Consider the following 25,585-nt stretch of genomic DNA (forward strand, 5'->3'; position numbering starts at 1 on the left):
GAGCAGTGATGTCGGGGGTGTTAATAAAGCTTGGCGGACACTTAAGCTTCATCGTTCAGGGCTAACAGTTTCCGTACGCGGCGCCTTATGCGGGTCTCCGTTCGTGTGCACACTTTTCTATCGCTTAACCACTAATTCCTTAATTTGTGCCTGTTAATTCCTCACATACATATTAGCGTACAGTCATTATCACAATATGAGAAAGGCTCCCGGCAAGGATGTGAAGCCCGCTTTAACCAATCGGGCGTTCCTGCGCCGCGTAGGAGTACCTGCCTAGTCTGCCTCACGATACTTGGTGTACAAGGAAGGCAAACACCAGTCAGCTTCTAGCTTTTTTTAATCCCCGGCTATCCTCCCGTCAGTGAATATGCCAACATGGCTCTCAATTTCCTACCGCCTGAACCAGTCTCAAGCCTTGTCTTCCTCGTCATCATTCTTCTTCCAGATTCCTACATGAATGTTAGTTTACTTAATTTAGCTAGTTAGTTACTAGAAATGTTAGTTTCCGAGTCGCTGTCAGCCCGATATCTTGGCATATTGAATTTAGAAGCCCTCCCTTCCGAGTGGTCGCAAAACAACAGGCCACATATAACAACTTGCTTTGTACATAGCTTCCCAAGTCAGGCAAAAAAAAAAAAAAAAAAAAGGGGGCGAATGTGCAGAAATAATAAAAAATACAGTGTCCAACAATGGTCCCTCCTCTTTTAACGTCATGAATATAGTAAACACAAGTGGCTTCTCCATTCCGTTGAATCTGACCCCCCCACACACAGACAAGTATCCAAAAGAGGAGGCGCTTTCAGATGGAACAATGTCAAACTATGTGCGTAGCAATAAAAAGGCCACGAGCTCAGCTAAAGGTAAAAACCTCTGCAGCAGCATTTGACGCAGAAACTCACCCTTTAAAACATATGCTACTTTGTGAAACCGTGCTTTGGTGGAGAGTCAGTGCTGACTTCTGATCATGGCTACAAGCACTGCTCTCGCCGGGAATGTTCCTATTAAGACTTTAAAATGTTGCGTAAAGAAGCACACGAGACGTTTCTCTCGCTTTATTGGATGAAACGAGCCTTACCTATGAACGATGGGCCGAAGAAACTATGCCAGAACGTGCTAGTTTGGACAATGGCCATTAGTATAGAAGTCGGGGCTGAACAAAGCGTTACCGCCATTATTAGAGAGTTGGCACAGAGCCTTGCAGTTGCCTCTCTTGCTAAGCCTGATTAAAAATTGAAGTCTCTTTTCCCGTAAAATTGAAACAAAGTGCTTCAAAAACCAGAGCTAAGGGTCTCTCAGAATGTTGACTATTTTGTTAATCACTGTTCTGCATTTGAGAACTGGTTATATCGAACTGCATTAACCTTTACTTGAAACATGGAGTAAACATCAGTGCACGCTTGCAGACACAAGCTAATGCGAACATGCCTTTTCACGCGTCAGAAGGTTAGTGAGGGGTAGTGAAAGCAGTCAGAAAGGAAAAGTTCACATTTGATGAAAAGGTCATCATAGTGTATATAGCCTTCTACGCGTGTCTAAAGGGTAGCACTTGCGCTCATATCACCTCACACGCTTTCAAAAAGGCGTCTGCTGCTTGGGATGTTCAATATGAGCACGACTATTTATTGTTTCTCGTTGGTGGTGTTCGCTGCTTCCTTTCTTAAATCTGAAACAAGTGAGCAGGAAAAGTACGAAATTCCGTATGAGGAAGATGAATGCAACTTCCCCTATCAGAATGCCCTACAGGTAAGCCAGTTCAAGTTTTGTCTTGGTATATGGCAAATGGAATTCCGCACCCTTACCACTATTTCTGGAATCTATGAAACGTGTGCACTTTCTATTGTATTGAACAGTAATGCTTATTTTTGCAAATTTATTGTCCTTTGCAGACGTGATGTATAGTAACAACTTTCTTTTCAACTCCTTTGTGCAGGCTGTAAATATCAACGGTAAAATATATGTCAAGAGCCAGAACTTTAACGCAACTTTTCCGCCGCTCTGCGACAGTGCAGAGCGTGTAGTGGCGTATAATGAAACCAACTACGTCTTCACATTGGCCGCAGTGATTCCGCAAGTGCCGAATGTTACGTAAGCAATTCTGAAATATATTTCTGAGTACGGAGTTCGACGTGTTATGAAGCCTCATATGATTGTTAATCTCCATTGTGAAATGTTACCACAATGTTAGGCGTGAAGAATTTCTAGATCCCCTGGTCCGTGTCCTCACTGTCCCCATTATTAGGGCGTGTCTCTTAAATAGTAGTATCAGTAAAGCAAAAAAGTTATTGTATCACTGTCTATACTGCGAAGACGTGCTTTTTAGAGCGCAGCTCTTTGGCGCCCGTTCCTGCGTTTGAAGTCGTCGTCGCCGTCGGAGTCGTCGTCGTCCGTCGTAACCAGCTCCGCAGCCGGGGCAGTGCGCGCTCCTGCCGCCACCGTTCGCCGCTGCGTGTAACCCCTTCCCCCCACTTTCTACGTGGCGGGACGACGGTGTTCTCCGGTTGCCGAAGCGCCGGCTTGGCATCAGCGGATCACGGTGCGTGCATCCCAAGCCGAAATCAGAGCCACGTTGATTTGACTCGCTAGCGGCGTCAGCGATATCAGTCAGCCGCTGCTGTCTCGTTACCGCGCAACGTTCTTATGGGCCCACGCGCTGCCTTCCGCGACCTCCCGATAGCTTAATTGCTCTCTTCGCTCCTCCTCCAATGCAATCCCTGTGCAGCAGCATTCAGAGTACCGGATCGATGGCCGCGGATCTCGATATGTGCACCCCCCGAGCTGAAACCCATACCTCAATATATTGAAATGCGGAAACAGCTGAAGAGCTACGCTGAAATTTCTGATTAGGAAGTAACGCAACTGTCGGAAATTTTTTTGCAAAACTTTTATCCAGCGTAAAAAGAATCAAGGTTGATCAGTTAATAGCATGTTATATAATATGAAGAGTTTGTTACACAATTCTCAGCGAATGCTTGAAGAATTGAATGCGCAAAATTTGAATTCAAAGGGACAGAATATCTCCTCATTATGATTTGTTTAATCCAGGGAGAAGCTTTTCCATACAAGCGTTAATTGCGCGGCGCGGTCGTGCAGCTTGATGATGCCCTTTCGCCTAAATGTGGCTGCTCAACACTGAGGGCAACTGACCTCTGACGCAGTTTTTCACCATTCTGGTACCATTCGATCATTATGTCTTCTTTGTGACAAGTGCGCCAAAAAGGTATCAAAGTTGCATCAGGGTAATGTGAAATTGAAGCAGCCGGAACGCCAAGGGGTTGTGTGTATTGTGTCGAAGTTTCACAGTCGAAAACATTTCCTGGAACGCAGCGATGTTAATTGAAGTGCCCTCAACTCTATGCGGAACGATGGAAGATGCACATGCGATGCGAAACAAATGATTTGTGTTGAAATAGCTTCTTAAACACCTTCGTGGCGGCTTTAACTATTCGTTGCCTACCACGCTTCGTCGAGAGTGGGCAACGCACTGAAGGGTCTTAGTATTCATGCCGCTTTGCATCGGCCTTCCGTGGCACCCACAGCGGCATGTCGATACAGATGCCACTTGGTCTTGCATTCTGGAGTTCTACGAAATTTGGTGGCTTGACGGGCTTGTTACCTTCTTTTTCTGTCTTGAGCATGTTGCAGCGCATGTCAAAAACTAGGGGCTGCTTTTTTCGGTGGCAGCAGGACGCCGGTAAGGCAGTTCCTGCCACTGAGTTTATTCTAATTTGGTTTTTTCTTCCTGCTTTTGCAATCTAGTGTCAAGTTTAACACGTCACTTGTGCTTTCAAAGACTGGAAACCACTGCGACTATAACGCTATGACATATATGTATGAAACAAGTGAGTAAGACAGAAATTCGTAAAGAACATTTTTACTGTCCTTATTGCACTTTTGTTCTCAAGTGATCTCTTGCTTTTCCTTATAACGGCGAGACAAAAAAAAAAGAAATATTTATTTAAATACACTCTACTGTAATATTTCTTCATTGCACGAGAAAGATTATACAAGTTAATATACTTTTCACAGTAGTATTAAAATATACTGCCTGATGCTAAGAGAGTATATGCGAAAAAAAGTGTAATTTTATAAGAAAGTAAAAATGGTCAGTAACAGCTCAGCAAACAAAACCGAAGATGTAGTTGGTTGCCGCTGAAAGAGAAATAGATTAATACAAGGACCATCTGGGAGACGTATATCAATAGTAAAGTGTCAAGAACTGAAATACACATTGCTTATCTAGCTTTAGTACATCATTTCTTTAAATAAGCTAATTCAGGCTGACGAAAAGAGAGAGACCGCGCTAAGAAAGGTTCCTAAGCAGATGTGAATTTCCTTCTGACATATATTCTAATACAAAAATACAACCCTTAGGGCTTTGTCACACACTTAAACCCACGTCGGGGCAAAACCATAACTTCTACTCAGACTGACGTTTAAGAGCATTCAGCCATCACGACAAACATGAAAACGAACAAAAAACATTTTGACCGGTATTTCAATGCGTAAAAGGCTTTCTTAGAAACTGGCCGCACCAAATGAGAGCTTCCCCTTCTGCTCTTTCGGTAGGTAGTTGCATGCATAAGATACTTCTGGTTAAAGACAATGCTGCTGACTGAAAAAAGAGTAGTGCTGGATTGGTTGATTATGCTTCATAATTAGAAACTGAGCAAATGCCCCTTAAACATATAACACATAGAGGCTTGATTTTAAGGGTATGACCAAAAACTTTTCAATTTAGATCAGGTTTCACATTTTTTGCTTACTCGCTAAAAGCATGGATATTTTTGTATTTACCACTATCGAAATGGTGGCCGCGGCTTTGGGACGAGCAGCTGAATGGTGAGGCCGCTGAGCCACCGCACCGGAAAGCGTAGCAGGGGTTTGACACATGGTACATAGATGTTCTCAAGGAATTGCCAAAGGTTGCATGCAGAATATGGCGTCGCTAATGCTAAAGATAAAACCACATAAAGCACAGGAAAAGCAGGCGGGGTAGAGGACAGCTTCTCTTACTGTAGGCCTTAAGTACTGCATGAAGCTTTGTGCAAACATCCATTTCATTGGCCCTCAACTCGGAGCTTCTCGTGTGCATCACTAAAGTGTCAATCTGCCAACTACGTGTTTTAAACAAGAATATTGTAACAGTCACACAAATGAACGAGTGAGAGTTGCGAAACACCATTCCGGTGCAAAATGAAGGAGCGTGAAATCTTCGAGTGGAATGCGTGCGACTAGTAGCGTCCATTTTGTTATGAAAAAAGGTGTAGGATTTTGAAGTTCCTTTAAAAATAATAGGCGCCTGACTATATCTAGCATTGCAGGCTTTCGTCATGAGTTAGCTGGGACGTGGTTGAGTGTAGGTATAGTAAACTTACCTTCGAGCTCCCGATTTGTTTTGAATAACAGCGAACGCGTGCTAACGCATGATTTCGAGATCTGAGACCGCAAATGGCTATATGCAGGAAGAAAGCCCAGTGTTTCTCAGAAATAGTGTAGTACATATAAGCATTTACAGACTCTCTCTCTGTTCTCAAATTATGTTCAAATGTATCAAAATATCAGTGCAGGAGGGCGCTTTTGATGCTCCCTTCATGGAATGCTGTCAACGTGGTCGAGAATCAATATTCGACCTAAAGTGCAGCATAATAATTTCATATCTCGTTCTCTATAGTAGGTCATAAAATAAATGTATATGGGGTGAATGTCGCATTACTTACTGCAGAAATGTTCACTATAGGATGATAAAGCTGGCAGAAACTATGCTTTTCTATGAGTAGCTTGTGAAATACATGGTGGAACGTTTCGAAGCCGACTGTGCTACATAGGTTCTAAAACGAAAATTACTGTTTTGTCCTGTTTCAGAGTATGCCCTAAGGGGGAACAAACCTTAAGAAACAAAGTACACATCACCCCTCTCTCGACTATTAAGCTTGTAGTGTTTCGGATCCGGGTATAAAGGCTCTGATTCGACGGGATGAGGTCAACAAAAGATGGCTTAATAAATTATTTACAGTATAGTCATGGTACAAAACCACACAACATCGGCGCGGTGATCCAACGCTGCTGGCTACATGCCACTATCTTCGCACCGTGAGGGCCAGAGAGATTCCGCCGCGTCTCCTTAAGGCGAGCAGCACTACACTCGCCGGACACTTTCGACGGTATCAATCTACAGCGGCAACGCTCCTGCTTATATAGGCTATGAAACCGTTGCCACTTGAACTGTCCAATGTGGAGGCAGACGTTGGCGGCGACCCAAGAGGTCAAATAGAGACTTTTAGTTTAGCGCTACCGCTTACCGCTACCGTCTACCGCTACCTCGCGAGCGTCAGTTCGCATGCGCAGATCACCCCGAGGTCGACAGATGGCGTCACCTTCCAGTCAAAATCCGGCGGACTCCGCAGGCAGGGCCCCATTCAGCGCGTTCTGCGCTGACGGCGCGCGGTAGCGGTAGACGGCCGCGGTAAGCGGCAACGGTAATCTGAAAGTCTCCAATAGCCAGCGCGCTGGTCTCCCACTTCGAATCTGCCGTAGCGCGAGAGGGAGGAGGGAGCGCCGCTAATGCGCCTTCGCGGGCACAGCGCCAGTCTGTCATGAAACTCTCCAGACTTGTCTAATGCCGCGGCTTCTCTTCAATGCGCCGGTGCCATGCGGCAAAGAACCGGAGCTTCTCAGGGGTTTCAGGCGCTCGCCGGCACCCGCTCGGCTCCAGTCGTTGATCGCTGAATAAGCCGTGCGAACTGTGGCTAGAAGCTTCATCAAAACAGGCTATAAGAAAGCTTTATACCTTTGTCAGAAACAGCTTAGGATGCGAAAAAACGGATCTCGTCGGAGGCTCTAACCCGGCACCATCATTTGCCAAGCAGCGGCTTTAAGAACTGAACTAAGGAGGACTTCTTTGTTCTTTATTGCATACGAAAATGGCCCGAAAAGGAAAAAAAAAACATTAACATATTCACGCTTTAAATCATCAGGCTTCGTATTAATAGCTCGTCATATAGGCAACCTGCAATGGAGTTTGCAGACACATGTGGCGCCACCTGGCGGCCGACGGGAGCTAATACTGAGGCGGCGCAGAAGCTGACGCCGTATATGTTGCGGTCGCTGTGTTCCTTCGGCGTTCGCGTTTTTTTATCCCAGTGAGTGTGATTTACTCATTTAGTGACTTCAGTGGTCTCGTGCGATGCTTCGACTACTACGGATGTGAACAAGAATAAAAATAAGCGCAAGGGCGGCGAGAAAGACTACCATAATCACGAAGGAGACCTAAGCGCTGGGAGAACCTGAGGAGAATGATGAGAGAAGGAGATATTGGCTGCGAGAGAGTAATGTAACTGAAATTTGTTTTGTTATGGGGCCATTGGCGTACAGACGCCAAGAAGCTAAAATAAGACGATTGCCCGTGAGCGGAGGAAACGGTATAAACTTCTGACTCGGGGAGTCGCACGCTGGTTGGGGCACACTACTCAGTACGCGCTGTAAAATTTGGCGTGTACTGGTATATGCTGTGCAAGATCGAGTGGCATACGTCCAGAAAATCAACAAAGCCGTACAGCCGCTGCATCGTATTCCAGCCGCATTTCAACGGAGGCGAAATAAAAAAAAATGTTCGTGGATCTGTGAACCGGATTTCTAATGCGGTGTATTCTATTCGGAACCACAAAGCCAAAATATCTTCAAAACTTCCAATTACAGATTTCAATAAACATATTTATCTGTAAATTAGTCCTTAAGGTGCTGAAAAAGTTGAAGTGGCGGAGTGTAGAGGCTGTGTACGCTGAGAATGGAACTTCGTTCTATTGTTCCGCGCCAAATATTTCTTTCACCGACTGCTCAAGCTACTCAAGAGTCTCTTGTCTCAGACGATAGAATATTTCATAATTAGTAACAACTGTAAAAAATTCTAACTCTTAACGACCTCCGTTACGAAAGCTTTGCCGTTGAGTGCCAGCATTTCCCGCCGGCTTTCCCCAAGCTTGAGGTACGGAGATACAAAATGCATGCCAGTTATTGTTGTTGTTAAGGGCTTTATTTTTCCAACGGTGTAGGAGGCCCCCTACTCCCTGCCCCCGGCACACACAGTTTTCGTTGATGACGCACGCTACAACCGCACAGTGCTTGCAATCGCCAGGACATCCGTAGCGGCTACCGCACCATGCCTCCTGTAACTTCCGCGGCACTGTCGAAAGGTGCACCACGAACAAAAGTGTTCGTCATGGTATTAAACTTTAAAGCAAAACCGCGAGGAAATTATTATGCTGCTGTAATCAAACAGCAAGAACAAAAAAAAAAGAAGAAACGGCGATCAATCTCTTCTCAGGTTCTCTCTGCACTTTCAATGTTTGGGTATGAGGTGTGAACGCAATAGGTGAATGAAAAGCTACGTTTACAACATTTTTCATTCATTTAATTATTTCTTAATTCATCATCACAGATCCGACTAATGCCCTGAGAGAATAAATTTCGTTAAAAAAAATTCCGTCTACTCACGCGACATTCAAAGCTGTGCGCGCGGGTGTTTCTTCGCGAGCGGCGCGCACTTCGCGGTGACGTCGACACCGTTCACGTTTTAAACATGAGCATTCTCGAACAGGCGGTGTCCTTTCGTCAGTATTGGTTTTCGGAAGTAGCTCTCAAGACATTCGATTACCTTAAAACCGCAGAAAATGAGAGCCGAGATGCTTCTAGCCGTACAACGCGAACGCAACCCGACCGCGCCAGCCTACTCAGATTACTCGGCGCCGCCGTTGGCGGCGCTGAACGCTGCGCTCCACTAGCGCCGCCTGGCCACTGCAGGTTGCCTATAGCCCCGCACCTCACAGCCATGTATCACAGCCATGGAAAGTGACAGTAGGGCGAATGTGAAGATCCATAAATAGAATAAAGAGGAAACATTGTTAGTCAGATATTTAAGGGATCGCCCTAAGTGGAGTAGGTTTGCAATTATTGAGTAATAATTCGTTAGCATCCATCCAAGCGCAGACATAAGTGCGCGAAAGAATGAGACAACCGGCGCTGTGACAGGGGCAAAAAAAGCGGTGTTTTCATCTGGTTAAACCTGCGTAAGAATGGTAGTACATTAGTTTATCTTAGATATCTTTGTTTCAACCCGACGAGTTTTTTCAGTAGGACAATCAGACTCAGGCTGACACCGACACCAAATAGTTAACGTACTCAGACCGGAGCAAGCCTCAGTCATGGTGATACTGAAGGACCAAGTGCCAATGAAGCAGCTGTTGTGCCCTCGCCTAATCCCATGGTACACAATGGTGAGGCTTGGAGCGAGCGCAGCTGCGGTGTTTTGTGCAGCATATCACGTGACGTGTCGTCTTACAAGCAGACCGCCCTGGTGACTGAAAGTGAAAGTCGCGCCATACTTGACCTTGGGAGTTGCAGTGCGAATACTGTAGCTTTTGCGCTGAAATTCGACACAATGCACGTAAGGCGCACTGAGAATTGACAGTTTATTTCAATTCTTTGAGAGATTACATACGTGCAGCCAAATGATGAGCGTCAAGAAACATTCACGTTATGCACATCTCGCGAGGATAGGCGTCACTAATACACTTGGTTCCAGAAACGCTAACTCCTTTGCCGATGGACACTGAGTTTATAATTATACAGGATTTATTGTTGTGTCCAATTTTGTCTCTGTCTGGGTGCGGTTTACAGCAATACTGCGTCATCTATGTACAAAAGAAACTACGCACCTTTCAGAGAAACGTCATAGGTAGAGAACAGTATGTCCTTGTCTGGGGTAGCTGGTAGAGGTACTGCGTTGGGCAAGCGGTGGTGCCGGGATCGAACTTGCAAGTTCCTGTTTAAAGTTTCATAGCTTTTCTTGTGGCATCTCTTTTATTGTAAATGCACTACTATTGAATAAACCGGCGCTATTCTTCACTTATCGTGAAGAATAGCGCTAGGACATTGGGAATCGATTCGACACTATTGGTGATATTAGTTTTTAGCACACTGCAGTTATAACCAGAGTTCATGGCCATAGAAAAAGGAAACAAATATAAAAATGCGGCCCTAAATATCAACCTTAAATAATTACAGCTTGGTATTTTACCTTACATTATCTTGTCAATTTCGATAACAATTAAAACATTTGCCATAATGCCATCACATTTTTATTACTGCAGTATTGGTGAGGCAGCACTTATAACGTTTTTTTCTTTTTCTTTTGTTCACAGCTGGACCCCCGAAGCTTCGAAAACTAATGTACATGAACAACGAAAAAAGTTGCATGATATTTGTTGACGAGCGCAACTCAACAGCTGAGAAAGCACGTGAGTAGAATTTTCTTCTCACTTTAACGGCCAAGTAAACGGTCGCAGTAAATTTATCACCATTCGTAGATAGAGAAATTTGACATACCAGAAATACTATATTAGAGTATAGGCATACTGGTGTAGTAAACCCCTCTTGCGTAGACGCAGTGGCTCCAGCTCACTTCTCTCATGCTACTGCCACTGCTTCTGCACAGGAGGCGTACAGTAAACTGGTATACGGCTATGTTAGTACGACTCCTGTAGGATAAACCTATATTATGTGAAAAACACACGGAAAGTATGTGCGTATACTCACTAAAGTGTATTCCACTGTTGTTTAAAGAGCTGGGATATATGTGGAAATTTGTAGTTATAATCCATATATACAAGGCAGAAGAAATATGAAGATGACCTTCGATGATCCAAGATGGTGACGAGGATTTTCTAAGATCGTCCCCATGTTTAGCCGAGGAAATACCATGGCTCGACGAAGCACCGTCCGTATACGCTTGTTCTTTTGGCACGTTTTTCACTAGGCGTAATGCGAAACGGGGAGGGACTACTCAGTCAGTAAATATGCCCCTCCCACGTACAAAACGGACACACAAAGTGCGCCTTCAGACAACCACACCTAAAAATCTAAAAATTAAACTTCAGTGCAAACGACAAGCAACTTAAAAACATGAAGTGGAGACCATGATCAGACAGACTCAGATTAGATGACATACCAGAGCATCTACTCCAATCAGTGAACACATATATATCTCTATTTTTAGATAACTTTGTTGATTACCTCAATACATAAAGGGAGTTAAGAAAGAAAAAAACCGGGTTTGTTAAATAAACGAGACTAGGCTAGCCGATCGTATGAAGTCGAGGAGGGGGCTTTGAAGGGTCCAGTCAACGTCCAGGCAATATTTGTGATTCGGTTGTTTGGCGGGATACAAGCAGCTGCCAGGTGCCGAGTTCTTGTTGGCTCCAGCGCTGAGCAAGCCTACAATTGGTGAATATCTGCTTCAGTGTTGTAGAGTGGCAGGCAGGACACCTTTTGCGGGAATATAAGTGCCGAAATTGAGGACATGTCATAGTGTCAGCAGAAGTGATGGCCACCTCGACCCGGATCCTCCGAAGCGCAACCTCCTCTGCAGGGGTAAGACCATGGGGGCAGGTTACCGCATACGGAGGGACGGGAGTCCATGTGCGGCACCAGAGGTGTCCCTTTATGGTTAAGAATAGGGTATGCGTTATGTATGCTGAGGAACTGAGACATTGGTGAGGGCAGGGTCTCAAGGCGCCTTACCGAATCTGCAGAGCTTTGTGAACTCAGTAGGTAACGTGGAACCAACTAAATTTGAATGGGTTGCCTGATGAGAGCGGCCAGACGATGTATGTTCTGGTATATTTCTGGGCTGCGACTGACGCGTTTGACTAGTCATGCTGCTTGGAGGGTGTCAGTGCGGATGGCAATGTGGGCGTAGGAAGAAAGGTAGCGGCAGCTACAGAACGAAAGACTTCTTGGACGACAACCCGCTCACTGCAGAAGGAACAAGATGGTCCCCGAATTGGAACCTTGAAGTCTTATTAATGCGAGAGCATTACTTCGCTATGTTCACAGATTTCTGTCTGCAGATCGCGTCCGAAGATCGCGTCCGCAGGCCGTGTCCTCAAAATCGTATCCGCAGCAGTTGTGAGCAATTGAGAAGCGGTAGAGGCAGTTGAGTGGTGTCAATGGATATAGGGTGACGTAATGCTGTGCCAGAAAAAATAAAAGAGGCCATTACGCAAAATCGTATCCGTACCAGTTGCAGGTAATCGAGAAATGGTAGAACCTAATGAGTGGTGTCAGTCAATAGAGGGTGACGTAATGTTGTGTTCGAAAAAATAATTAGGCCAATAATTTATTTAGGTAATTAATTAGAGGCAGGAAATGTAAATGTAAAGGCGGAAATTGTCTCATTAGCCGATGGCTTGGCGCCACATTTGAATTTATCGAATACTAAATTAATTAATTAAATCAGTCAATTAGGGTGACTTCAAGGAAGTGACGTCACGCAGTCTGAATTCGAGCCAAAAAAAATGGCATAGGAAAGGATTGGCGCGCAGTTTGCAAGTACCAACGACTAAAGTAGTTAATTAAGGCAGTCAATTAGGGTGACGTCAAGGATGTGACGCCACGCAACCGGAAGTAGAACTGAAAAAGGGCATAGGAAAGGATTGGCGTGCAATTTGAAAGTACCAAAGACTAAAAGGGGTAAACAAGAAGTAAGTTAAGCAACTGGAAGCAACCAGAAGAAACCAACAGCAGCATCCGTGCTTTCGCATTACTCCAATGCAGATTCTGCAGTGCTCTTTAATATTTAAGTGCAGGTTTACAGGGACATTAAACTACGGCATATCATTTCGATCTTCATGATCGAGGGTAATGATCGAGCCATCAGGCATGTGTTTTTTTTTTGTCAAGATTCTATCGCGAAGGTGCGCGGCCGCATGAGATGAGGTTTATTGACGAGGATCAGGCGGTTTGTTGTTGCTCAGGTGGACAAAATTTCACGGCGGGAGGACTGGTGTGGAGGCGGCAGTATAGTGTGTTACGATGAAGCATTAAGCACGCAGGGCTTGTGGTGAGTTCAATATGCCTACCTTAAGGCTACGAGCTTCACGTCGCTGCTACATCAGGCCATCTAATCTGTTGAGCTGGGCATTCTTTAATAGCGCTACGATTGGTCTGATACGGGGAAGGCAAGTGATAGTTTTCATGGCCCATCGGTTGATGGCGATCGCACTGAGCCGTTGCTAAGGGCTGAAATTTTGAACATTTCACGTAAACGCTCCATTATTTACTTCCTGTATTCCCTCAACTCCACTGCGCTATCACTAACAAACTCGTACAGGTACCTCAGTGTTGAAATAACGAACAAATTAACTTGGGTGAACCACATCACGAAACTTTGAACTGGCACCTACTGAACACTTGGATTTATCCGAATAACACTGGCTACGTCCCCGCCATCCGTTAGACCTAGCTTACGAAACATACATACACCCGAAAGTAGAATATGCCTCAGCAATATGGACCCCCCCCCCCCCCCCCCCCCCCGGCCTACTTAATCCAGTCGCTGGAAGCCATCCAGAACCGTGCAGCACGCTTCATAACTTCCCAGTATTCAGCTCGACACTGCGTTACAAACTTGAAATCATCTCTCGGCCTTCAATCCTTATCGCTTCGTCGGAAACTTGCGATCATTTGTCTTTTACATAAATTGTATTTCAACTTTGCTGCACTCCGAGAAAACTAATTCCGTGCTCTTTTCAGCTCATCTCGCCGCTTATTTAACTCCTGTAGCATTCAACGTTTGCACGGTTCCACAAACGCCTTCAACCAATCATTCCTCCCCATCGCCATAGAGGAATGGAACATACTTCTTGAAAACGTAGTTACCGAGTCTAACCCCTGCAAATTTAGACAGCTACTAACTGATCGTTTCGGCCTGCCATAGACACTTTTTGTTGCGCTACATTATTAGCAATCCGATTTGCGTGCATTGTTGTGTCAACGTCTATTTTTTTTTCTGTATTTCATCTTTTTGCCATTTTTGTTTACTATAGTTGATTTTACTACATATTGTTATTATGTTATGCTTTTATATATGATTATCCGTATTTTGTGTGCACTGTATCGATTGCCTGACTTCTCTTTTTTCCTTAACGTTTTTTTATCCAATTTGTCAATGTTATGCATTTTTGCATTCTTTTCCTTTATTTATGCTAATGTATGGCCCTCTCTCACTGTTGTCTCCCCCCCCCCCCCTTATGTAATGTCCCTGATAGAAATCTTTATGGGAATAATAAATGATGATGATGATGAGACTGTGCTTCATAAACGAGGCGCGTTTGTAGAACAGCTCTCCCCAAATGTCATGCGACAAGGGAGCTAGCACCACAGGTTTCGGGAGCAATACTTCTCATTAGGTTCATGGTCTGCATCGTTTTGAACATGAGAAAGTCCGGCAATTTTCGTTCCCTACTGATGAATAAATTAACCCAACATGTTTAATATTGAGCTTTCTTCAAGGGGGTTCCAGATAGCTCGAAACGGATTGGCGTTGCAGCAAGTTTACGCCGCTCCCAGCGCTTCGCGACTGACGTGAACGTAGTTTTGTGTGCGGAAAGCGGCAGGCCGAGAGATCTAGCGTAATCGGCCGTAATATCTAAAGATGGCTCTAAGACCGCTGCTTAAGTCAGCAAGTTATGGTGAGTGCTCCACACTGTGATAACGTTAGCATGCAGTAAGAACTTAACGTCAGGGACATCGTGTAAACGCCATGAAAAGGGAATGAAGACCATACTAAACAAAGTAGTTGTCAGCCCTGGAGTACGCCGCGAACAGGACGAAATGAACAGGTGCAATCACCATCGTGGAGTATTGCAAATATTCTAGCTTCAACGAAGGATTTTATAAAATCCATATTCTAAGAGGAAAATGCAACATCTCTTTTGAGTCCAGAACGGCAGGCGTGACTTTCGTTATCGTAACCATTTTCGGCATCAATACGGAGGACGCTATAGCATATTGAGGCTATCCCAACCCATCTCTGTACCTACGGATGGACGGAAGCCAATTTGTGCTAGGTGGTAGAAACTGTGATGCTTTAGCCACTACTACACTCGTGTAGCTACTGTTATGTTTGGGGTTGCGAGCGCCTGGGGTAGCGTACCGCTGCGGCGCGCGGCCTCTCGGTAGCGTTGGCCTGGCGGCTCCGTGGACGGCGGACGGCATCAAAGGTGCCAGCAAAGACGAGGCGTCTTTTAACGAAACAACCTTTACTACAACATCGGGAAGATACGGGCAGAGAAGCTGACCCGGAGAGATTACAGACACTCTCACACAGCTGGTGTCTAGCGTCGTAACAACGGCGCGTCAAAGTAGTCTCTCTCTCAGCGGTGTCGGCCGCTGCTTTTTATAGGTTTTCCCGTTCACAGGGAAAGGGTAAACCCTCACAGGAAAGGGAGAGCCAAACATGTTGGTTCACGACGAATGACTCAATCGCAGGTGTTCCGACCTCATCTCCTCCACCTCCTGCAGACAGGAGAGGGCGACGCACTTTCCCTCAAGCTCCAGGCTTGGCCAGCTTTTGCACACACACGCACGCACACACATTTGGCGCGTGGCAGGAACACGCTGAGACTTGTCGGCGGGAGGAAGCGTTGCGCGGCCGATGAACGGCGTCGAAATGGCCGATCCGCTCGCGGTTCTGCCTGTTGCTATGCGGTGGCCGCGTCAGCTGTCCCACTTCTCGGTGGAGAAACGTAACAGACTGCCCCGCCGGGGAAGGGAGATCCCGAAGGGCAGGGGACTGCATCCGCTGTCCGGAGGGATCGGGATGTTGCAGGTAGCCGGGGTCATCCGACTGAGCTTCTCTTGAGCTCAAACAGCCTGAAGAAGTCCTTGGCAAGTCCGGTTTCCAAGGCACTCTGCAACTTGTCTTCAGGAGAGTTAGCTGACAACCCACAACGTCACAACCACGCTAAAAACTCAACTGGTCAGCCAGCAAGCACGGCACAAACTTCACTAAGTTTTGCCAGACTATTTCCCTCTTATGCCCCCATCTACATTAAAGGGCAGCTTAGCAGCACTTGGAACGCGTCCACAAATTTGAAAATCGCATTTTCAAAAACACCATTCTCAAACAAAAATAATACAATGCAATCTGCTCAAGATCCTATGTCAGGAAGAAAAACACCAACAAGTGAAAACTGAGGCTTCATCTCACGTCATGGGCTCCGACTTCAGCCATCGGTGTTACCATTGAGATCACCCTTTTCACTAAAACTTCGGTTGTCCGTTTCACGGAGCAACCTTACCTTCCTGTTTCTGTGCGAAGAAACACATGAGCATAAGTTACTCACTTTTCTGAACAACCTATCCCTCTCCTTACGGGTTGCGCACCAATCACGCATTTTCTTTGCACGGGCGCATTTGTGCCTTTGGGATAGTCGCCTTCTCTTTCGCGATAGCTTCAACTTTCTCGCTTCTTTCTCGCGCCTGCCTTTCCGTTTTTCTCTACGGCAGCACTGAAACACATGGTTTGTGCTTTCTTTTCGCAGTCTTTGGAGTTTGCTCTCCTTACGATGGCAGCATTCTTTCTCGCGCCTGCCCTTCCGCGTTTTTCGTCGGCAGCACTGGAACACTAGCCTTCTGCTTTCTTTCTGAGCAATCTCTGACAAGCTAGCGGTTAACGTTCTAGCGGTAACCGGAGCTAGTAGGACACCGGTGTCGTCTGAGTGGTCAAAGTGTGGTGCCGCGTCTGCATCGCGGCCAGCAGCGCATGACTCACCTCCAGACATGTCCGAACAAAAACAACAGCTGACGTCAGTCGCGTCAGTACCCCTTCTAGGCATTTGCTCTGGCGGCTCGTCGCCACTAAGTGCGTCGCCTCGCTCAGAGCTAACCGGCGCACGATCAGGCTCCTTCGACAGCTGGGGCGCTTCGGATTGCGTGAGGGCCATAAGTGGCACGTCCGCGTTCGCACTGGGGTTGCTTTTCTCGTGAACACAACCTAGCGTGGTATCGGGGCACGAACGATTCTGACTCTGCTCTGGTCGCTCGCTGATGTCTTCGCAAGTCTCGCTCTCTTCAGCGAACGCGCACTCCTCGTCGGTCTGCCCTGGCTGATCACAGCTCGCGGGCTGCGCAGTTTCCCTGATCGGCACTTCGTTTCTCTGCGTGCCCTGCTCTACGACACAGCTGATTTCGGAAACCGCAATTTTCTCATTTCCAAGCTGGCTTCCTTCTCCGCCACGCTCTACACAAGCTTCTGCATTTAACTTGAGAGGTGGTTCAGTTATTGCCAGTTCCCCACTCTCATTTGATGGAACTGTATCTCCTACAGCTACTTGGGTTGCCATTCGGACTTCTCGCCGATTAAGCCTGTGCTAACCGTCTCAGCTAGTGGCTCGACCAAGGTAACACAATACTCCTCTGTTCGAGGCTCGGTCGGCTCGCTACTGCGGTCACGTTGCTCAGCCGCTTCCCGAAGCTGTTTCTCACACTCCGGTGCAAGCTCGATTTGCTCCGGAACTTCCGCACTGTTTAGCCAAACGCTTACAGCGTGTTTCAACTGATACGCCAAATCAAAGTACGACTTGTAACACTTTTTCTCGCTCTCATATCTTTTCCGAAGATCATGAGGCGTTATCTGATATCGTATCAGCAATGACTCTTTTAGTTCATCGTAATTTTTCAAGCGGTCGCCAACCAATCGCTTGATTTCTTCCGACGCTTCAGCGGAGAGAAGAGCTACCAACATCTGCGCCCAACTGTCTCGCTCGAAACGTTTACTTGTGCAGACATTCTCGAAGTCTGCCAAATACTCGGCCACATCCTCAGCAATGAGGAACGGTGGCGGACCATCTCGCGGTATTGAACCGTTACACTGAATGGCATTGCAAGCTTTAATCCTTTCCACGCTCATTCTATGTGCTGATATCTCCAGCTGCATCAGTTTGCTTACGCGGGCGTCCTCTTTCTCGCGACGTTCACGTTCCTCTTTCTCATGACGTTCACGTTCCTCTTTCTCATGACGTTCGTCAATGATCTCAAGGCATTCCAAAAGCTCGTCATCTTCAGCTTCCAACTCAAGAATAGCCTTTAACACTTCTGGTTTTCTGAGTTTGTCTGACAAATTCAGACCCAACTCCTCCGCAAGCTCCAGCAATTTCGGTTTGCGCAACGACTTCAAATCCAAATTCATGGCTGTTCCGAGTGCTGCCTTCTCTACTGCCCACTATTGCCTTGCTGCAATTAACCCAGCAACAACGACAACACAATTACCAGCTCTGTTCTCAACTTAACAAAAGCCTGGCAAAACTCAGAAGAAGAAAGTCCCGCACTCACCAAACCTCGCAGCCAAGAATCCAACGCAGTCGTTCCGCTGCAGGCAACCAGTCATCACACAGGGCTCGTTGCACTGCTCCCGCCTTTCCGCTGAGCTGCTTTGATTCACGAGTCACGCCTCGGACATCTCCGCTCTTCCCACCAGATGTTGCACCTCGGTCAGGCCTGGCTCGTTTCACCGACCACGGTCACTGCTTGGTCGTCCTCGTCTCTCCGCTTTCCGCTGTTCACCAGTTGTTGGACGACGGTATCGCCTGGCTCGTCCCTCCAACCACGGTTACGGCTTGGTCGTCGTCATCCCACCGCTGTTCACCAATTGTTGGACGACGATATCGCCTGGCTCGTCCCTCCAACCACGGTTACGGCTTGGTCATCGTCATCCCACCGATGCCTACCAATTGTTATGTTTGGGTTGGCGTGTGCCTGAGTATCACACCGCTGCCACCAGTTGTTATGTTTGGGGTTGCGAGCGCCTGGGGTAGCGTACCGCTGCGGCGCGCGGCCTCTCGGTAGCGTTGGCCTGGCGGCTCCGTGGACGGCGGACGGCATCAAAGGTGCCAGCAAAGACGAGGCGTCTTTTAACGAAACAACCTTTACTACAACATCGGGAAGATACGGGCAGAGAAGCTGACCCGGAGAGATTACAGACACTCTCACACAGCTGGTGTCTAGCGTCGTAACAAAGGCGCGTCAAAGTAGTCTCTCTGTCAGCGGTGTCGGCCGCTGCTTTTTATAGGTTTTCCCGTTCACAGGGAAAGGGTAAACCCTCACAGGAAAGGGAGAGCCAAACATGTTGGTTCACGACGAATGACTCAATCGCAGGTGTTCCGACCTCATCTCCTCCACCTCCTGCAGACAGGAGAGGGCGACGCACTTTCCCTCAAGCTCCAGGCTTGGCCAGCTTGTGCACACACACGCACGCACACACATTTGGCGCGTGGCAGGAACACGCTGAGACTTGTCGGCGGGAGGAAGCGTTGCGCGGCCGATGAACGGCGTCGAAATGGCCGATCCGCTCGCGGTTCTGCCTGTTGCTATGCGGTGGCCGCGTCAGCTGTCCCACTTCTCGGTGGAGAAACGTAACAGACTGCCCCGCCGGGGAAGGGAGATCCCGAAGGGCAGGGGACTGCATCCGCTGTCCGGAGGGATCGGGATGTTGCTGGTAGCCGGGGTCATCCGACTGAGCTTCTCTTGAGCTCAAACAGCCTGAAGAAGTCCTTGGCAAGTCCGGTTTCCAAGGCACTCTGCAACTTGTCTTCAGGAGAGTTAGCTGACAACCCACAACGTCACAACCACGCTAAAAACTCAACTGGTCAGCCAGCAAGCACGGCACAAACTTCACTAAGTTTTGCCAGACTATTTCCCTCTTATGCCCCCATCTACATTAAAGGGCAGCTTAGCAGCACTTGGAACGCGTCCACAAATTTGAAAATTGCATTTTCAAAAACACCATTCTCAAACAAAAATAATACAATGCAATCTGCTCAAGATCCTATGTCAGGAAGAAAAACACCAACAAGTGAAAACTGAGGCTTCATCTCACGTCATGGGCTCCGACTTCAGCCATCGGTGTTACCATTGAGATCACCCTTTTCACTAAAACTTCGGTTGTCCGTTTCACGGAGCAACCTTACCTTCCTGTTTCTGTGCGAAGAAACACATGAGCATAAGTTACTCACTTTTCTGAACAACCTATCCCTCTCCTTACGGGTTGCGCACCAATCACGCATTTTCTTTGCACGGGCGCATTTGTGCCTTTGGGATAGTCGCCTTCTCTTTCGCGATAGCTTCAACTTTCTCGCTTCTTTCTCGCGCCTGCCTTTCCGTTTTTCTCTACGGCAGCACTGAAACACATGGTTTGTGCTTTCTTTTCGCAGTCTTTGGAGTTTGCTCTCCTTACGATGGCAGCATTCTTTCTCGCGCCTGCCCTTCCGCGTTTTTCGTCGGCAGCACTGGAACACTAGCCTTCTGCTTTCTTTCTGAGCAATCTCTGACAAGCTAGCGGTTAACGTTCTAGCGGTAACCGGAGCTAGTAGGACACCGGTGTCGTCTGAGTGGTCAAAGTGTGGTGCCGCGTCTGCATCGCGGCCAGCAGCGCATGACTCACCTCCAGACATGTCCGAACAAAAACAACAGCTGACGTCAGTCGCGTCAGTACCCCTTCTAGGCATTAGCTCTGGCGGCTCGTCGCCACTCAGTGCGTCGCCTCGCTCAGAGCTAACCGGCGCACGATCAGGCTCCTTCGACAGCTGGGGCGCTTCGGATTGCGTGAGGGCCATAAGTGGCACGTCCGCGTTCGCACTGGGGTTGCTTTTCTCGTGAACACAACCTAGCGTGGTATCGGGGCACGAACGATTCTGACTCTGCTCTGGTCGCTCGCTGATGCCTTCGCAAGTCTCGCTCTCTTCAGCGGACGCGCACTCCTCGTCGGTCTGCCCTGGCTGATCACAGCTCGCGGGCTGCGCAGTTTCCCTGATCGGCACTTCGTTTCTCTGCGTGCCCTGCTCTACGACACAGCTGATTTCGGAAACCGCAATTTTCTCATTTCCAAGCTGGCTTCCTTCTCCGCCACGCTCTACACAAGCTCCTGCATTTAACTTGAGAGGTGGTTCAGTTATTGCCAGTTCCCCACTCTCATTTGATGGAACTGTATCTCCTACAGCTACTTGGGTTGCCATGCAGTTCACCGCGCTTAACGGCGCCACTTCGGACTTCTCGCCGATTAAGCCTGTGCTAACCGTCTCAGCTAGTGGCTCGACCAAGGTAACACAATACTCCTCTGTTCGAGGCTCGGTCGGCTCGCTACTGCGGTCACGTTGCTCAGCCGCTTCCCGAAGCTGTTTCTCACACTCCGGTGCAAGCTCGATTTGCTCCGGAACTTCCGCACTGTTTAGCCAATCGCTTACAGCATGTTTCAACTGATACGCCAAATCAAAGTACGACTTGTAACACTTTTTCTCGCTCTCATATCTTTTCCGAAGATCATGAGGCGTTATCTGATATCGTATCAGCAATGACTCTTTTAGTTCATCGTAATTTTTCAAGCGGTCGCCAACCAATCGCTTGATTTCTTCCGACGCTTCAGCGGAGAGAAGAGCTACCAACATCTGCGCCCAACTATCTCGCTCGAAACGTTTACTTGTGCAGACATTCTCGAAGTCTGCCAAATACTCGGCCACATCCTCAGCAATGAGGAACGGTGGCGGACCATCTCGCGGTATTGAACCGTTACACTGAATGGCATTGCAAGCTTTAATCCTTTCCACGCTCATTCTATGTGCTGATATCTCCAGCTGCATCAGTTTGCTTACGCGGGCGTCCTCTTTCTCGCGACGTTCACGTTCCTCTTTCTCATGACGTTCACGTTCCTCTTTCTCATGACGTTCGTCAATGATCTCAAGGCATTCCAAAAGCTCGTCATCTTCAGCTTCCAACTCAAGAATAGCCTTTAACACTTCTGGTTTTCTGAGTTTGTCTGACAAATTCAGACCCAACTCCTCCGCAAGCTCCAGCAATTTCGGTTTGCGCAACGACTTCAAATCCAAATTCATGGCTGTTCCGAGTGCTGCCTTCTCTACTGCCCACTATTGCCTTGCTGCAATTAACCCAGCAACAACGACAACACAATTACCAGCTCTGTTCTCAACTTAACAAAAGCCTGGCAAAACTCAGAAGAAGAAAGTCCCGCACTCACCAAACCTCGCAGCCAAGAATCCAACGCAGTCGTTCCGCTGCAGGCAACCAGTCATCACACAGGGCTCGTTGCACTGCTCCCGCCTTTCCGCTGAGCTGCTTTGATTCACGAGTCACGCCTCGGACATCTCCGCTCTTCCCACCAGATGTTGCACCTCGGTCAGGCCTGGCTCGTTTCACCGACCACGGTCACTGCTTGGTCGCCCTCGTCTCTCCGCTTTCCGCTGTTCACCAGTTGTTGGACGACGGTATCGCCTGGCTCGTCCCTCCAACCACGGTTACGGCTTGGTCGTCGTCATCCCACCGCTGTTCACCAATTGTTGGACGACGATATCGCCTGGCTCGTCCCTCCAACCACGGTTACGGCTTGGTCATCGTCATCCCACCGATGCCTACCAATTGTTATGTTTGGGTTTGCGTGTGCCTGAGTATCACACCGCTGCCACCAGTTGTTATGTTTGGGGTTGCGAGCGCCTGGGGTAGCGTACCGCTGCGGCGCGCGGCCTCTCGGTAGCGTTGGCCTGGCGGCTCCGTGGACGGCGGACGGCATCAAAGGTGCCAGCAAAGACGAGGCGTCTTTTAACGAAACAACCTTTACTACAACATCGGGAAGATACGGGCAGAGAAGCTGACCCGGAGAGATTACAGACACTCTCACACAGCTGGTGTCTAGCGTCGTAACAACGGCGCGTCAAAGTAGTCTCTCTCTCAGCGGTGTCGGCCGCTGCTTTTTATAGGTTTTCCCGTTCACAGGGAAAGGGTAAACCCTCACAGGAAAGGGAGAGCCAAACATGTTGGTTCACGACGAATGACTCAATCGCAGGTGTTCCGACCTCATCTCCTCCACTTCCTGCAGACAGGAGAGGGCGACGCACTTTCCCTCAAGCTCCAGGCTTGGCCAGCTTTTGCACACACACGCACGCACACACATTTGGCGCGTGGCAGGAACACGCTGAGACTTGTCGGCGGGAGGAAGCGTTGCGCGGCCGATGAACGGCGTCGAAATGGCCGATCCGCTCGCGGTTCTGCCTGTTGCTATGCGGTGGCCGCGTCAGCTGTCCCACTTCTCGGTGGAGAAACGTAACACTACCATTTTCTTTGTCAGGGTGCACAGTGTTGATGCTAGGAAATAGGCCGGAAGTCGCTAAGGTCTGTAGGTTGCTGCCCTGATTTTGGAATGGGGATCATAGAGGCCAATTCTCTTGTCACAGGTGCACAGCCGTCTAGCCATGTTTTTTAATCGTCTCAAGAAGTTGAGGGAGTAGAGTGCTACTTAGATGTTTGTATACCTCATGAAATGGCTTCCGGACCAGGCGGTGTCTTCTGTTTAGCCTCATTTACTGCTACATGGAACTAAACCATAGTGAAATGACACAATACATTCGGCGTCAGCTGCTGATGACTCATTATGTACGCATGCAGATGTCCGAGCAAAGTTTGAAGTGGTAGCTGAGGGAGGCAACATGACATATTTTAGAAAAAACCTTCGTGCCGGCGCTCTGGTGAAATAATCCCGGAACAAGGTGGCTGTAAAGCATGCGGCGGTTGCTGCGTCGGGACGACGGCAACCTTGTTCCATTGCACGGAGAGTTCGCTGAAGGGAGGCCTTGGACGATTCCCGTCAAAGGTTTCTCGTGAAAAATTACTTTGCTAGTGAAGATTGCAGTCTAGTCATGAAAGCGTATAGACGTATGTTGTCCTCATGACCACAGACTGTTTTCTGCCGTAAAAGAATGCAACACACAAGAACAAGAAGAGGGCTTTGTCGGGCTGGTTGGTTCATGTTGAGTGGACGGCAGGAACAGCTCAAACGGACGGGACGTGTAGGAAGGCGAGGAAGCTCATGTGTCTGTCTCGCCTTCCTACACGTCCCGTCCGTTTGAGCTGTTCCTTCCTTCCACTCAACACCAGAACACAACGCAACGCAACATGCTTGTGCATGGTTATTATTTTTTTCGAGATAAAGAGGTAGAATACCTGGTGGACCAAGTGGGCAATCCTAAGTATTAGATTTCGTGAAAAACAACACAAATATTTCCCAAATTTGTGTCACCCTTACAGTTCTAACAGTACAGAGGAAAAGGGCCCATTATCAAGAAAATCCAGCATTGGCATTGTAAGCGAAAACTTAGTATGCCTCTGGGATATGTTAGTGGGGAAGAATCATAGATAGGCACTCATTAGTCGTTCCGTACTGGGACGTCAGGAGGCCATGTGACATAGTACGTTTGCTGGCACTGTGAACACGGGCTTGCCCTTTGGGATGGAAGGATGAGATGAGAATCAAACCTTCTGGGACCCTCGTATGCAGAGTCCGAAGAGGTACTCATAAACTACGGTGGCAGATTCGAGCGGTTTGGTTAAAGCAGGACTTTCTTTCCACGTTAGGTGGTTTTTCAAGTAACATGGTACTTTACGACTAATGCTAATGAGCATATGTGAGATAACACAGACACAGATACTGAGATTATTGAATAAGCGAGAGCAGAGCGCATGTACGCAACAAAGACTTGTAATTGGAGCCCCAGATGGTAGCAGTCGCCTCATATCAATAAATGCGGAGCTTAAGTGCCCTCTGCTTCTTTATTTTTATCACACTTATGGACGCCCCGTCGCTATGCATCAGAGGTTATAATGCTGGACGGCTGCCCCCCAGGATACTGGATCTAATCTTGATCGTGGCGGCTGCGTTTCAATAAGAGCGAAACGAGTGCGATATCAGTGCACGTTAAAGGACATCTGGCGGTCGAAATAATCAAGAGTCCTCCATACGGCATCTCTCATTGAAACGTTAAATCCCATCCTCAAAACCAAGCCTATGACGACACCCCGGACTGAGTATAGACTATGTCATTTACATCTAAGCAATCCGTGTATAATCGACAACAGGAAACTGCGCTTGCCACAATATTGTTTTAGAGTGCTGCATGAGAGCTCGGCATTTTTCTGCTGTCACACTTGCAGGTTGCCAGCTCCTACAGCCGGTAGAGTATGCTGATCAAGATGTGCCTAGAGACTGCGAAGAAGTTTACAAAAAAGAATGTCCCGGCCCGAGCAAGCAAGTGTATTTTCCGTGGTGTAAAAATCTTCCAGAGATCCCCGTACATGTCTTACAGCATCTTAAAACAACGAAGCCTCCGGGGTGTTGAATAAAATAAAACATTAAACAAGGTAAACCGCAATACCACCTCGTCACCTGTTTAGCACAAAATTTTGCCCCTCTGTGGGGCTGAGCGAACATTTGTAATTCAACTACATGTATGGAACCGACGTTTTTCTCTATTTTGGTGGTACACCGACCAAAGCATGCAGTAAGAACTCCACATAGAGCAACTATATAAATAAAAACTTTAGAAATTTTTAATACCACTGGCAGGCCTGGAACAGATTTGGCAACGAAATGTTTTGTGGCCATACCGAGTATCATAGGCATATGTCCTGATACCGCCTTCTCCGGCATATAACTTGCGGACCATAGTACATTTTTACGTAACTCGTTACAAGTGGTTGCTATCTTGTAATAATCGGTTTCTAATAATTTTGTTAGGAACAGTTTACGTTGTTCAGAGAGTAACGTTCAGGGTCGTTTACAGTCGATTGAGATGAGAGAGAGAAATGTATTTATTGAAAGGAACGGAGGAGAGGTCGGCTGGTGGTAAGATACCCTGGCCTGCTACTCTGTACTGAGGAAGGGGGAAAAGAGAAAAAACTGGGAGTTTTAAGC

The 25,585-nt window shown here is 47.6% G+C and overlaps 1 protein-coding gene across 1 annotated transcript; it reads left to right on the forward strand.

Annotated features, from left to right (window-relative positions):
- Positions 1 to 375: 375 nt before the first annotated feature.
- Positions 376 to 25,010, forward strand: LOC146181870 (uncharacterized). The gene is made up of 6 exons (XM_084575856.1): positions 376 to 459; positions 1,681 to 1,743; positions 1,931 to 2,085; positions 3,757 to 3,839; positions 10,197 to 10,292; positions 24,826 to 25,010. Exons 1-6 carry the CDS (start codon positions 376 to 378, stop codon positions 25,008 to 25,010), a joined length of 666 nt encoding a protein of 221 aa, XP_084431982.1.
- Positions 25,011 to 25,585: the final 575 nt, after the last annotated feature.

Source organism: Amblyomma maculatum, chromosome 8 (assembly GCF_055883805.1).
Source record: "Amblyomma maculatum isolate TAMU_Amacu chromosome 8, ASM5588380v1, whole genome shotgun sequence".
Classification (NCBI taxonomy): Eukaryota; Metazoa; Arthropoda; class Arachnida; order Ixodida; family Ixodidae; genus Amblyomma; species Amblyomma maculatum.